The sequence below is a fragment of the Neopsephotus bourkii genome, unplaced genomic scaffold (assembly GCF_033783945.1).
Source record: "Neopsephotus bourkii isolate Nb327-2 ecotype Australia unplaced genomic scaffold, CSIRO-AGI_Nbou_v1 NB_1589, whole genome shotgun sequence".
Lineage (NCBI taxonomy): Eukaryota > Metazoa > Chordata > Aves > Psittaciformes > Psittacidae > Neopsephotus > Neopsephotus bourkii.
In genome coordinates this window covers 7,793,928-7,807,608 of record NW_026902065.1, presented here as the reverse complement: position 1 = coordinate 7,807,608, position 13,681 = coordinate 7,793,928, and the positions used below count along the sequence as shown (strand labels likewise).

General features: G+C 38.8%; 1 protein-coding gene across 5 annotated transcripts in view; it reads left to right on the top strand.

Annotated features, from left to right (window-relative positions):
- DNM1L (dynamin 1 like) overlaps window positions 1-9,976 on the top strand; it is a 43,377-nt gene extending 33,401 nt beyond the window's left edge. For all 5 annotated transcript variants that reach the window (XM_061372019.1, XM_061372017.1, XM_061372018.1 and 2 more), the window contains 4 exons: window positions 3,717-3,881; window positions 4,526-4,635; window positions 6,954-7,113; window positions 8,479-9,976. In XM_061372019.1, coding sequence (XP_061228003.1) covers window positions 3,717-3,881; window positions 4,526-4,635; window positions 6,954-7,113; window positions 8,479-8,535 — 492 coding nt within the window. In that variant the 3' untranslated portion in view covers window positions 8,536-9,976. The remainder of the gene's footprint in view (window positions 1-3,716; window positions 3,882-4,525; window positions 4,636-6,953; window positions 7,114-8,478) is intronic.
- The last annotated feature ends 3,705 nt before the right edge of the window (window positions 9,977-13,681 follow it).

Sequence of the window (13,681 nt, the reverse complement as noted above, 5' to 3'; positions counted from 1 at the left end):
TTTTTTCCTATATGCACTGCATGCACATTTCTGTTGTGCGCCACATATGGTATGGAAAGCAGTTTGTATTTAGTGCTCTGTCACTCATACAGTGTGCCCTACAGAGTATAAACTACTTGGCATTACTGATCTTAGTACATGCAGTGGCAAGTAGATGTGCCATTAGGTGGCAAAGTCACTGCTCTCTGAACTCTTGGTTGCAATATATTGTGGTGTAAGTCCATGGCTAATTTGCCTCAAACTGTAGTCAGTGGATTGTTTGGTGCAACAGTATTGTAATCAGAAGTGTTCGGCATGATTGTTAAACTGCATGTTTTTAATGTGTTGACAGTTAAAGAAGGAGAACAGAAGATAAGCTAAAAATGTGAGTTTCCTGCTTCCTGCAGGGAATCTTTGTAGGCTTTGTTCACACTGAACCTCCTTTTTGTTGCCGGGCAGTCCCTGGTTTACTTGTATTTGTGGAATGTGTTTTGTAGTGTTGTTTTTACACTTCAGATGTGCTGTCTCTCATGTTAAAATAACAGGTCGTTACTGTAAAGATGTTTTTGCTAATTGCTTTCACTTGGAGTGTGAAAAGATGGGTAGTCACAAGTTTGCATATTAGGAGTTCCAAGAGGTCTCAGGCGTTCTGCCTTATTGCATAAACACATTCAGCTTCCAGTCCAAAGCTGCCATTTCTGTCCTGAACAAAGTAGTTGAAGTCAAAATCCTGTGAGTAGTAAAATTTTAACTGTTACTTTTGTCCTAGTATAGGGGTTCTGATATGCTGCAAATATTAAGGAGAAATCAAGAGCTACTGTGAGGATACTGTTGTGACTTATGTTGCAGGAAGCTGACAAATTTAGTTAAATTTGTGTTTCCCACAGTAACTGCCCTTTACTGGGTAGTACATACTCACCACTCCTTGTCTTGTGAAAGACTGTAGCTTTGTTTCTGAAATTGCTTTGGAGACAGAAGGCCCCACAGTAATACTGAATGAGAGTGGCATAGGGATTTTTGCCATTTTCATAGACTCATAGAATAGTTTGGGTTGGAAAGGACCTTAAGATCATCAAGTTCCAGCCCCCCTGCCATGGGCAGGGACACCTCGCTCTAAACCATCTCACCCCAGGCCTTGTCCAGCCTGGTCTTGAACACTGCCAGAGATGGAGCATTCACAACCTCCCTCGGCAACCTATTATAGTGCCTTGCACCCTAACAGGAAAGAATTTCCTCCTTATATCCAACCTAAACTTCCCCTGTGTAAGTTTGAACCCATTACGCCTTGTCCTATCACTACATTTCCTAATGAAGAGTCCCTCCCCAGCACCCTTATAGGCCCCCTTCAGATACTGGAAGGCTGCTATGAGGTCTCCACACAGCTTTCTCTTCTCCAGGCTGAACAGCCCTAACTTTCTCAGCCTATCTTCATACAGGAGGTGCTCCAGTCCCCTGATCATCCTCATGGCCCTCCTCTGGACTTGTTCCAACAGTTCCATGTCCTTTTTATGTTGAGGACACCAGAACTGTACAGAATACTCCAGGTGAGTTCTCATGAGAGCAGAGTAAAGGGGCAGGATCACCTCCTTCAACCTGCTGGTCACACTCCTTTTGATGCAGCCCAGGATACAGTTGGCTTTCTGGGCTGGGAGCTCACACTGCTGGCTCATGTTCATTTTCTCATCGACCAGCACCCCAAGTCCTTCTCCACAGGGCTGCTCTGAATCTCTTCTCTGCCCAGCCTGTAGCTGTGTCTGGGATTGCTCCGACCCAGGTGTAGGACGTTGCACTTGGCATGGTTAAACTTTATGAAGTTGGCATCAGCCCACCTCACAAGCGTGTCAAGGTCCCTCTGGATGGCATTCCTTCCCTCCAGCGTATCAACCGAACCACACAGCTTGGTGTCATCAGCAAAATTGTGAGGGTGCACTCAATCCCACTGTCCATGTCAGCGACGAAGATGTTAAACAAGACCGGTCCCAACTTCAATCCCTGAGGGACACCACTTGTTACTGGTCTCCAGCCGGACACTGAGCCATTGACCACAACTCTTTGCGTGTGGCCATCCAGCCAGTTCTTTATCCACCAAGTGGTCCATACAGCAAATTGAAGTCTCTCCAATTTAGAGACAAGGATGTCGTGTGGGACAGTGTCGAACGCTTTACACAAGTCCAGGTAGATGATGTCAGCTGCTCTGCTCCTGTCCATCAGTTCTGTAGCCCCATCATAGAAGGCCACCAAATTGGTCAGGCAGGATTTGCCCTTAGTGGAGCCATGCTGGCTATCACCAAGCACCTTGTTGTTCTTCATGTGCCTTAGTATGCCTTCCAGGAGAATATGCTCCAAGATTTTGCCAGGCACAGAGGTGAGAGTGACTGGTCTGTAATTCCCCAGGTCATCCAATTTCCCCTTCTTGAAAATGGGGGTTATATTTCCCTTTTTCCAGTCATTGGGAACTTCACCTGGCTGCCATGATTTGAGTATCTGTCTTGCAATCAGAAATAGTGTAATGGAGTTTTCCTTCTAGTGGTTCCCTCTTACTAGCAGAGGTTGATTTGAATTCTTACAGTGTATTGTTTACACCACTTCTGAACAGCGGCACAATTTTAATTAAATTTTGATGTGCACAGTTTAGCAGGATTTCCTCCCAGTATGCAGCTGTTGGTGCTCTGAAACAATGCTTAAGCAGTAGTAGTTCAGAGCCTTGAACGATCTTGAATGTACAATAAAGCACAGTAATAAATAGAATATATATGAAGCTTTTGGACAGGTACAGAATGAAAATTACCACTATTCCGTATCAAAACAAACTGGGGGTTTTAGTTGTTGTTCTGTGGGTTTGGACATTTTTTTTAAATTTTTGTTTGTTTGTTTGCTTGTTAAGTTTTGGGGGGATTTTTGTTTGCTTTTTTTAGTGGGGTTTTTTGGTTTGTTTTATTTTTTGTTTTGTTTTTTGTTTTGTAATAATACTGGTTTATCCAGTGGTAGATACCCTCTGCTAATAATTCTTTCATCCAGTGATTCCTAATGGTTGACAGTTGGTTGTTACATCCTTTTATCAAGAGATCAGTGAGTCATTGTTTGCCTGGTATATTCCAGAAACTCTCATCTTCCAGAGGATGGGGACTTTTATTTCTTTGGGTTTTTTTTGATTTGGTTTTGTATACAAAAAAATATCCTTCTGGAAATTGATTCCTGGGAGCACAAATATGGTCATAACTGTAGTACCGGGAAGCATAAATGTGTGTAACATTTTTTATTTTATTTTTTTTAAGCTGTTATTGCAAGAAGCGTCAGTTTAAATAAAATACCAAATCACTGTGGTGATCTTCAAAAAATTACTTTCAGAATGATCCTGATAGTGTAGGTTCTATTACTCCAAGGATGTGTGGTAAAAGGTGAAGGATTTAGGAAGACCATTCCATATTTCAGAATTGATTTATAGACCCTTAAAATGCAGGGGAGCTTCTCTACGTGAAGGTTTTCCATACCGTTATTAGGAAGAATATACGAGTTTTAAAAGCTGCCTTCTCACTGGTACTTTGTGTCAGCTGTAAGCAGCAAAGGGAAAATAAAGGTGAAGAATGTGGAGAATAGAATTAAGGGAATATACATATGAAAATCTCATTTTTAGTGAGTCTTATCTATAGCTTAGTAATAATAGATGTTATTGGACATTGCTTTGTAGTTCTCAAGTCCTAACTCTCCAATGTTTCTTCATTGTGCTGTTTGTGCAGGCTGCTTCTGGAGTGGGAGATGCCTCTCAGGAGCCTGGAACAGGCAACTGGAGAGGAATGCTGAAATCAAAAGCAGAAGAGTCATCGGCAGAGGAAAAATCCAAGCCAACTGCAGCCCTACCTGCTAGTCCTCAAAAAGGACATGCTGTAAACTTATTAGATGTGGTGAGTCATGAAAGACTACTCTTTGTAGCTCAGGCTCAGGAGCGAAAACACCTGAAATCCAGATCTTGTAACTTTGCTAATATATATATATCTTTGTAAATAATTACCACTATAGAGACAGGGAGCTCCAGCCAGTCTCTCTGCTTTCCTCCTTGGCCAATCCTTTATCTTTCCCCCCACTCCAGTTTCAGCTTACGATTTGGGATAACTGGCTTCCTTTCACAAATTTCTGTGCAAGTGAACTTGTCTAAATTGCTCTTTGTACAGGGACAAATCTCAGGTCATGTGTCAATTCAGTTTCCTGCTCTGTTTTTTCTGAAGTTGGCATTTTTATATTAGAGGAAAAGAATCATTAAGGACAAAACCCACTTAAGTTTAAAATATATGTTGATCTTTTAAGTGTTTGGAGAGCTTAGTTGCTTTAGTGAGCTTTTAAAAAATAGTAGTGGTGCCTTCTAGACTTTGTTTCACAGATATGGATTTTGAAATGTCTCTACTTTTATTGCTGAAGAATTAGAGGTTTGTTGCAAAACAGGGTACATCTATCAGACTGAAAGAGCTTATTTTAGACTCCACAGTTTCAGTTTTATTTACTTATGCAAATTAAGAGAATTGGTAAACTGAGGTTTTTAATTTTTATATAGCCTGTACCTGTTGCACGCAAGCTTTCTGCCCGGGAGCAACGAGATTGTGAAGTAATTGAACGACTTATTAAATCTTACTTCCTTATTGTCAGGAAGAACATTCAGGACAGGTAAAACAAAATTTCTCGAAATGTTTAAGCCATACAAATGTTGTGATACCTCGAGAGTCATGTATATAATCTAGTTTTTTTATCATGTTCTTATGTATATAAGCAGAGAGAAAATACAAAGTTGTTTTTTTAGAAGGGACAGCAGTAGTAGAACTTAACCATTCTCAGAATTAAGCCTGAAGAAGCACTTACTTTGTCAAATGGTTTGCTCTGTGTTATATTAAGTAAGTAAAAGATTTAATTATTTAACAGATACCTCTTTTTCTGGAGGATACTGCAATTCACATGGATGATTTGCAGCAAAAGAACAGAATAAGCTCTATGTGCTATGTAGCCATGACAGAACTTAGCTTTGCCATCCTGGTATTTCAGAGGGGAAGGTCAGATAGGAACTGTTTTGGCTAAGCCCTCTAATACTTAACCGTACAGATGGAAATAGCGAAAAAGTAATGTTTTTGCTGTGTGCAACTATGGAAAATGGTGTTAAAGTTTTGTTTAACAACTGTCATACTTTTTCAATGAAGAATGAAGACTTCACTTGGCTTAAGTCTTTGTGTGTGTGTGTATGTATAAAAATATGGGAAATTGGGGGGAAATAGAGGAATCTGTAAACCAGGTTTAGAGCAGATTTGTGAGACTATAGAAGTCTTATTCTATCCAGCAAGCTGATATTCTCCTCAATATAATTTTGAGTATTTCATGGCAGGGAATTAATTTTGACACACACGATCCTTGTCAAGTTAATTCTGCAGTGGTGGCTGCAGCACTCTAAGCAAAAGCTCTTGATCCAGGCATGAAAATTACTTTGGTATCGACGTAGGGCTATGAACACTTGAGAATAGCGATGTGGTCACTACACTTAATGAGTCAGTACTGGTTATATGTCAACTTTCAGTCCACTCTACTTGCAGAATACTGCTACTAAGACTTACACCAACAATGTTGTATAAACTAACATGTTTTATTTTTCTGTTGGGAGCAACTTGTCAGTTACTGTCAGTCTGATGAAATAACCTGATGTTGTGGTTTAAGCCCAGCCAGTAACTCAGAACCATGCAGCCACTCACTGACCCCCTTTTCTACTTCCTCCAGGCAGGATCAGGAGGAGAATCGAAAGAATGTAAACCCCAAGGGCTGAGATAAGAACAGTCCAGTAACTAAAATACGATATGAAATTACAACTACTACTGATAATGGCAAGGGAAATAATGAGGGGAAAGAATACAAAACTAAAAGGGAGAGGAAAAAAACAATAAACACAAGTGATGCACAGTTGCTCACCACCTGTTGACTGATACCCAGCCTGACCCAAGCAGTGATCTGTCTCTTCCGGGTGACTCCTCCCAGTTTATACATTGGGCGTGATGTGCTGTGGTATGGAATACCCCTTTGGCTAGTTTGGGTCAGGTGTCCTGTGTCTGCTTCCTTCTGGCTTCTTGTGCCCTTAAGAAGGAGAAAAATAACTGTTGCAGCAGAACCTAAGGCACCTGCACTAACTTTTTGATCCTTTGTTAAATATCCTGAGATTTTGGTAAATATTATGTAAATATTTCTCCCCATTCCTTCAGAAAAATACCACTATACATATCTGAACTCCCAAAGAAAATCAGGTTCTGCTACATGCAACACTTGGAATTCTTTGAAGGAAGTTTAGTAGCATGGAAATCAGTGCTGAGACAGTGGTTTCTTTCAGGTGTCTTAGCCTGACATAGAGCTTAAGTGTTGCTCTACAGATTCTGTAGTACTTTTCTGAGGGATTATTGCTGCCTGCATCCATTCCAGACAAATATGTTTTTCACACTCAGTCTCCAGCTGCAGTTTTAAATTGCTCTCATGTTATGCTCTCAGATATCAGAGATAATGTGTCCCAGTGTTTGAACTTGAGTGATCCTGTTTCCAATTCATCTGCTAAGTAAGATCAAATACATTAATTCGTTCGTTGCCTGTTCCTTTGTCATTCATATGTTAAGACTGATTTTAGGGTTGAAATACTTAGCTTTTTGTCATGCCTAGCACAGTGGAGGCTCAGGTTGGTCTCAAGTGAGCAAAGTAATTTATTCTGATTTTTTTACACAATATATGTATCCATGGTCTTTACAGTGCAGCTATACTATTTGGAAGACATTCAGCAGTTCTTAAATTGTACAGGATACTATATTTACTTGAGAGAGAGGTTTTTATTTATGATGGTGGTAAATTCCTGATAGTTTGAGCCAAGGTTGTGTGTAGCTACTTGCTCACACTGTGCATTCTTCAATCTAGGGCAGAGCTGGTTTTGAATAATCCTTTCTGGAGAAACAATCTTTTTGTGCTTGTAGTGTGCCAAAAGCAGTGATGCATTTTCTGGTGAACCACGTGAAAGATACTCTTCAGAGTGAGCTGGTAGGCCAGCTATATAAATCCTTGTTGCTGGATGACCTTCTGACGGAATCTGAGGACATGGCTCAGCGCAGGAAAGAGGCAGCTGACATGCTAAAGGTATTAAAAAGATCAGGAACTTATGGGAATAGTTAATTAAGTTGAAGCCACATAAATGTGAGATTTCTTTAAGACCTGCTTTCATTTTTTCTTTGCTGCTTTTAATGTATGCCACTGTATTACTTCTCTCTTAGAATTAAAAGCAATACGTAACCAGAAAGTGTCATGTAGATTGAGTACTTCAGAAGAGGTGACTTAAACTGCATTTTGGGCAGAAAGCAGAAGCTCTAATGTGTTTTTATCAATTTTATATATTTGGTTTTAATAATTTAATTTTATAGTTTGCAGCAGTTCTCTGTTGGGGGATTAAGTTTACAGTATTTTAAGTACTGTTCATGTCTGTGCTTCACACAGAGCCTGCTGGCCAATGGCTGGTGTATGTAGACAGCACCCCATAATATGAACAGTGGAATGTTGGAACTCACTTTTGATGACCCTGTGTGACTCTGTAAGACAGTGCATTTGTAACATGTCCATGTTACAGACCTTGCTTCTTCATTTATGTGGTGTATCAGTTTCTGCATCATCTGCATCAGAAATAAGCTGTTTTGCACTGAACTGCAGAGAAAAGAGTCCTTCTGCCAGGTCAGCTCACTGAAGGAGCTTCTCTCTCACGTGCAGTGTGGTCAGACTGTGTGTGTTTGAGGGATTTGGGTATCCTGAGAATACTGCTTGCCCAAGAACGCCTGCAGGAAGTTTTGCTATATAAGATCCGTGTTTGAGTGAAAGCAGCTCTCTGTTAGTAGTGTTTTAAACTGTGAACTTCACAGGACCAAACTCAGCCCAGATTTATCCAACTCAGAGGAATGCTTTAATGTTAGTATTAGTTGGTATTCTAAGCTTTTTCAGTTTGCAAAGTTTAGCAGGGTAGGCTGTAATGAATACATCAGAATGCTGAACATGATACAAAATACATGCAGTTTCTCTTATTTTGAGAAAGGTTTAAAGCTTTAAACCTCCTTGTGGTGAAAAAGTCTACCCTTCTTGCGGATTTATACAGTTTAAGACAAACAGATGTGTTAATGGAACACCGAGTATGTACGCGTTGCTCGAAACGATAACAATGAGTTCTTTCTGCTTCTAAGTGGAAGATCAGTTCTCAATTTTTAATTCTTACCTAATGAAATTTTTTAATGAGACTTGTGCTAAGTTTTGTTATTAATCTTTCGCTTTATAGTGTCTTCTACATGCATGCTCTTTTACAGATAGAAAGCTTCAGAGTTAGCTGTTAATCAGTGTGGTTGCAGGTACCGCTCATTTCATAATGATTTGCTTTGATTTCTAATGTTACACTCCCAAGACTCCTGCTGTTACCTCTGAAAAATCTCTTTGCAAGAACTTACTTTGGCTTTTCTTTGTGTGCAGGCCCTGCAGCGAGCCAGTCAAATCATTGCAGAGATTCGTGAGACACATCTGTGGTGAAGACTGTACAAGCCACACTATTTATATGCATTGGAGGTTATATTGACTTGAAAATTGCTAGGCATGGTATACGGAGTAGAATTTTTATTTATGAACTCTTCATCTGTGTACTGCAACTGTGTAAATCTGCTCATGTAAAGACAGCTGGTTTGATTTGCAAACAGAAAAATATGCTGTATCTTGCGAGATAAGTTGTATTTAATCTACATAATAAATGGCTCTAAATGTTTCCTTACCAGCTTTCTGGAGCAAATTAAAGCAGACCAAGTCTACTGTTTCAGTGACAGTCTCATTTGAACTTGGGGGAAAAAACATTAAAGTTCCAGTGCCTGACTTGCTAAACAGGTTGCCTGTGGTTAAGATGGATGGTGTAGTCTTGTGGCATAGTTTTAAGCTGCTTTTACAATAGAAGTTTAAATACTGTGAAGAGAAGAGAGCACCAAATATTTTCTTTTCATGACTATATTGCATGCATTATGACAGATGGAGGTATCAATTTTATAGCACAGTAGAGATGTCCACCGTATTAATATGTATGTGTCCCCATTTATTTTTTTTTTTTTCCTCAAATGTTAAAACTGCAGACAAAACTTGGAACTTCATTAATGGAGTATTGTGTAGGAAGAATTACCCTGGAGCTTGCGAACAACAGCAGCCTACTAAAATGTAGGTGCAAAGTTACTTCATGTGCACTGGATCTTGTGTATGAATGTTGGAGATTATAATCGGGTACAAGAACACCTTCCCCTTTCTCCCCCCTGGGACCAAGCCCCATGGACTGTCCAATAGTAAATTTGTTCTGGCAGAGTTGAAAAATAAAAGCGGATTTCAAAACTGTAACAGGATAATAAGTGTTTCTTTAAAAAACAGATTTAAGTTGGCCAAGGAGAAGGGGAGCCCCACAACTTCTTCCAAATTTTGGAATGTATGACAGTATGACAGCAAGTCTGTTGCGTTGGAGTGTTTATAACAGAGATCATAGTTACTTTTGAGGAAATACTATTGTGCTGTAAGTAACGCGCATTTTTTTCCCCCTTTTTTGACGACAATCCTAAAATGAGGGAATTTTATGTTGGAAATTAAGTTGATTAGTTATTTTCTTCTGATTATAATTTATACAGATACTGATCACACTAGCCTTTACAAAGTAAACATTTTTAATTTTTATGAATAAAAATTTATTTAAAATCCAGTCAGCACACTTGCATGTACTTTTCAAGTAGATTCACTTTTGTACAAAGTAAAAATGTTTACTGTGGTGTTGCTGGTATTTTAACACAACTTGCATGAAAAATAGGATGCTGCTGTTAACACCCATGGCTTGCTTTTACAATTGTAGGCCAGTATAATGAGATTTCTAATACCATATTTAGTTCCTTCCGTATTTCATCAGTTAAAAGAAATGGAATTCCTTCTGTAAGCTGCTAAAGATTGAAAATTTAATTTAAACTTCTTGCATTGTATCCTGGGGTGATAGTTCCCAAGTTTAAGAAAAATGTGTCTGTAGTGAAGTGCAGGCCGCTTTTAAAGTCAATTCTGGTGAACAGCAAAAGCTTTTAATAGTGTTGTCAAAAGCAGTACATTTCTATTTGGAATTCTCATGACACCTCTCTTCCTTTTGACGTGGAAGAAGTATGTTCACAACAAGGTAGAGCCATTCACAAGTGAACTGCTACTTAAGCTTTAACTCCCAAAGTTCAGTCAAGAGTATCTTGTGAAGAAATATTCTGGCATGTTGAGTTTTGAAATACTGCTGCATAAAGCAAATTAATTCAATTTATTTAAAAACACGCTGTAACTGGTAACTGGATCTGTAATAACATGTGAAACTTCCAGTGTTAATTAGTTTTGAAACATTGTGACTTTTTTGTTTCATAGACACTATCAATTTGGTAATGTTTGAGTGCCAAGAAATGAACTTGATTTGAAATCCTTAATGCAAGTCTTTAAAAATCCATGCTGTAACAATCCTGATATTAAATAAAGAAATAATGCATAAAATTACTTATCCCAGAAATAAAGCTTTGAACTGACTTGTAGTTCAGGTGGCAGGACGTACATGGTCTTACAAATTAATGGCATAACTAGCTATGTTTGTACAGCCTTATGTATGTTTGCATTTGCCCTGGTGCAATTCTACATTATTAGTTCTTGTATAGTTGCAGAACTAATAGTGTAGACACGTTTCTAGTGGCTATTAATGGTTTTTAAACAGCTTGTCTGGTATTGACTGAAAATACTTAAGATGCTTCTCTTACAGCCACCATTAAAAGAAATTATGGGAAAACCATGGGAAAGAAACCCCAAAAACGTAATGGAGGCAGCGGTTGAAAACATCCCAGATTAGACTGATGTTTTACAAATGTTTGCCAGTCCACCTTACTTAGTTTAAACTTGAAATATTTTTGTCATCAATGCACAAATTTTAGCTAGCTTAAAATAACTTGCTGTGCAGTGAAACACACAATCATGGGGGAGAAAAGCCACTGTGGCTAAGTTTAGATAAGTAAATGTTTGACATTAATACCTGACCTGTGTGTGGTATTACTGTAACTAAAACTTAGTATCTCTCTATGAACAGAGTTTGACAATAAATTACTTGGGGGTTTTCAGTAGTCAGTTCAAATTTCACTTAGTGGAATAGATGGGTAAGAGCAAGTGGCTGTGTGCTGTTTCAAACTTGCTGAACAAAACTTACATAAAACTTGCCTTTACTCTATGGAGGTCTGATTTTGAAAGATGCCAGACTGTATATTGTAAACTCCGGTCACTGTTTTATGGAATACAAGCAGGTAAACAACTTGTCAGCCTGCTTTGCCCGTGCTGGTAACCTGAATTATCTTGAGGTTTTGGGGTTTGGTTTTGTTGGGATTTTGCTTTTTTGTTACAGTTAAATTGTTCAGCTATGAGAGCAACTGCTGGCTCGTGCTTTCTGTAGATGCTAAAGATCTCAAAAGCATGTGCTTTTTATCTTGTTGCCAAGAACTCTGCTTTGAGGTGTGAGCTGGCTGATTCTTTGAAGTTTACAACAGGATAGACCACCTGAATATGGTTGCATGCCATGTAACACTTAAACTGGTGAAGGTGCTTTCATGCTCTGATAGCTCCTTTGCTGCACACCCTGTCATTGTTTACCTCTTCATTGCTAGCTGCCACAAGAATGTTAAATTCAAGTCCTCCAGGTTTTGTTATCCCCAGGTACTGTACAAATGTTGTTTTGTTTGGTTTTTATTAGTAGTACCTGGCCTAAATAATGACTTTTCTTCTACTTCCAAATCACATATTTGTAGACATGTTAAATACTTTACTACTGCTTCACATTTGAACAATCTATGTCTCCAGTTACCTGAACAGGTGTGCTTTGGAGTATATGCAAAATGAGACCAGGCTAAGAAAGAATACTCATAGACTTTTTGGTCATCCTTGATTGTTGGCCTGAGTGTTCTGTTCTGATGACCCTGTACAGTCGTAAAGAGTAGTGGCTGTATCAAGCTGTTTCTTTGGAAAGTCAGGGAAGGGTTTGGATTGCTAAGAGTTGGTCAAAAGGAAGCACAGACTAAATTGCTTGGAGTTTGTGGATCTTATTAAAAATCTTGTATGCAAAGAATTTCATTCTCTTTTTTATTTTGTATTTGTAAAAATAAATAAAATCCTTTTAATGCTTCATCAAAGTGGGCACTAATGCTTTTTTTAAAAAGCTGAAATTTGGTGATATACATGTATCTGCACCATTTAGAGATGAAAGGGTTAGAAGAAAGGCAGGAGAGGGATCACACAAAACACATTTACTCTACTAGGAATTTATTTCCTGCATCCAGAAAGTAGCTGTCTAATCTGATCTGTATTTCTCTGGAGGCTAATGTGCGTATGTACCAGTATATTTTGTTCCCAGATGCATATTTCTGTATTGCTATAATGCTTCTGCCATTTAAGGAACAAGGCTGCTCTATGAAGGGGATGACCTTAAGTCTCCCTTCCCCTCTTCTACCCTTTGTTGTGATTTTTTTCCTCCATGTTTTTTCTAGAATAGTTCTGATTATTACTGCAGCTTAAGACAAAGTCACAAGGAACACAAACTGAGCTACCTTTTTTAACGTAGGAATAACTCAACTACTTTTAATTTTTCTTTATAGAACAGTGATTAGATAGAGGTACCTAATTATCAAGCAGATAAGTGGGATCTAGAAACTGACATTAATACTAATAACTCCATTGAAAAGTAACTCTAATAACTCTACTGAAAGTACTACCATATTACAGTTTAATAATCTGAAGAAACTGAGATATAGGCAGGAAGCCACTATATAATTTATTACTATTGAAATCTGGAGTAACAATGCAAATAAAGCCAACATCAAGTTGATCAAGTAAAAAAAAAAACAACCAAGAAAACCAACAGCCAACCCACAAAATCAAACCTACCTAAAAACAAACAGAAACTTCCCACCCAATTATAGAATGTCTGTATTCTAATTTCCTCATTTTTATTGTAGGTTGGGATGTTTTTTAAACCAGCTGGAATACTATGACTTACTCAACACCAGCTTTTACGTTGAGTGACAACATTCAGGTATGCAAGATTAAAGCCTCTCCCCTTGTGACTGCGTGTCAGCATTGTCTAGGAGTTCATGGACCATGAAATGATTCTCCTTGGCCCAAGAGCAAGGATTACCCTAAACCTTCAAAACAACACTGCAGTCAAGACGGAAGGCCATCAATCACTTCATAAATCAGACTGAGGGTTTGTGTTGGGGCAGAGAGGGTCCCTTAACACTCTAAGCCAGCTGGCTGCGTTACTGTATTCTATCAGTCAGTTAACCAGTTCTGTGCAATTCAAGTATGGGCTTGTAGTTACCAAATAATCTTGGGTAACTACATCTGGACTGTGTTGTTCAGGTGACCTGCTTCCAAATACTATGGCACCTGTATTGCCTGAACAAACCAATACCAAACCCCCCACCAGTGGAAGGGAATTTAGCAAGACATGGTACCCCATGCTTATTTCATTCCAGGTGTGTAAGCACCTGTAGTGGCAGGTAACAGAAACAGCCATGGGGGGTGCTTTGGAGCAATTCTACCTTGAAGTGTACATGTTGCTATTCTATGAACTCTTGGAAGTACAGCCTCACTTTCAGTTTTGTGGTTG